The 1694-nt window shown below is 39.1% G+C and overlaps 1 protein-coding gene across 1 annotated transcript; it reads left to right on the top strand.

Annotated features, from left to right (window-relative positions):
* Nucleotides 1-294: 294 nt before the first annotated feature.
* LOC111665323 (TATA element modulatory factor-like) lies at nucleotides 295-1222 on the top strand (the record flags this gene model as incomplete). The annotated part of the gene is made up of 3 exons (XM_023420288.1): nucleotides 295-425; nucleotides 810-936; nucleotides 1117-1222. Coding segments are annotated over exons 1-3 (364 nt in total), but the record flags the coding sequence as incomplete, so codon positions are not given.
* Nucleotides 1223-1694: the final 472 nt, after the last annotated feature.

Raw genomic sequence — 1694 nt, 5'->3', positions numbered from 1 at the left:
TTTCAAACTCAACTCACGATTTTGCCTTGTACAGAGGGAGATTGTCTTTAATCTGAATTTTCCCATGTTGTCCAAGACCATTCAACAGGCATGTATTTCAAAATATCTGCTAGTAAATAGTGTATTCAGAACTTATGTTTGCTCAAATATTCCCCGCAAAGTCCCAGAATTTGTTTGGCTATGTGAACAAGGCAATTGTAAAAATCACACAGTGTATTTAAACACTGCTTCACTGCTTTTCTCATGAGTAAATTTGATATTTTCAGGCTTTTCTGTGCAACTGCTGTTGTAAACATGAGGAATGTTGTGGACATGTTGCAGGTGATTGATGAGCTGTCAGGCCGCCTGGAGAAGAGAGAGTCTCAGCTGCTAGCAGTCAGCAAAGACAAGGCCGGGCTGGAGGAGGAGTGTGACAATCTCAAAGAGTGAGTATATGCCACACGCAGCTGATCTTGATAAGGAAGTCGTTTTGACCAATGTTCTTGCTGATATTTACTTCAGACGAGGCTTTGCCAACATAAGATCACTGTGGATTAAACATTTACAAAATGATTATTGTTGTTTTATGTGAAAAACAAACAGCTAAGCTACTATAAAGCTTTAAATGGTCACATTAAATACCTTTTATGTACTTATGTAATTATTAAAACTACAATATAGATATACTGGCAAAATGTTGTGGTGTTTTCTTGAAGTAGCTCTGCTTGTTGAATGCTTAAAATAATCTACTTGTGCAGATCGTCTTGGCCTAGAGGCTGTATATATTTTGACTATGAGCTCTTTCACTAATTAGTCTGTTCATCCTCCAGTGAAGTGATAAGCCTCAAGGAGGAGAGCTCCACTGTTCAGTCCCTGAAGGATGAGTTCACCCAGCGCATAGCAGATGCAGAGAGAAAGGCTCAGTTGGCCTGCAAAGAGAGAGATATAGCGAAGAAGGTAACTCTCAAATTAGTGATCAGTGGCTCTACTTTCTCCATCTCCCATTAAACAGGTTGATAAACCAAGAGCTACAAAAGCAGTTTTAGATTAGAACCCAAATCCATATATTTTGATGTTCAAATCCAAAATCAAACATGTCCAAAGTTTCTGTGTCAAAGATATTTTTCTGTGCTACAGGAGATAAAGGGCTTGCGAGAAGAGCTCTCTACAAGGCTGAACTCCAGTGACACAATGGAGATCATCAAAGAGAAAGAGGAGCAGATCAGGGGTCTACTGGAAGAGGGTAAGATACATTCACAGCGCAAACTATTACTCACCAACCCACTCGCCACCTGTTCAGTCTAAAAAGGCTGCACACTCTATGTGAACATAGAGGCAGGTGTTGACTCGAACTTGAATTATACTGCAGCTGCTTATACTGTCTCCAATTTCACAAAAAGTTGCTCAAGTAGCACAAGAGGTGTTGAATGAAGAGTGTGCTTGCCAAAAAAATATAAATGCATTTACCACCTGGATATAAACCTGTCAAAAGGTGAGCTTGCCCACATTAACTGTGTCCTAGCATACTTCGGTTATTATTTTTTATTTGGTAAATGCGGGACAATTTGCATTTTATAGCTTTGTTTCACAAAAAGGCTGCAGTTTTCTAAAGTGATTGAAAATGTGTAAAAAGAGAGATCCTTCACAGATGTGTATTTTATGGTGGGACAGCCCTAAGCACTAGAAGATTTGTCTGGAAATGTTTGATTAATGGA

Source organism: Seriola lalandi, unplaced genomic scaffold (assembly GCF_002814215.2).
Source record: "Seriola lalandi dorsalis isolate HSWRI2012SDOR001 ecotype SW California unplaced genomic scaffold, Sedor1 jcf7180002002187, whole genome shotgun sequence".
NCBI classification, from domain to species: domain Eukaryota; kingdom Metazoa; phylum Chordata; class Actinopteri; order Carangiformes; family Carangidae; genus Seriola; species Seriola lalandi.
The sequence above is the reverse complement of the archived record's forward strand: the minus strand, read 5'-3'. Positions and strand labels throughout refer to the sequence as shown.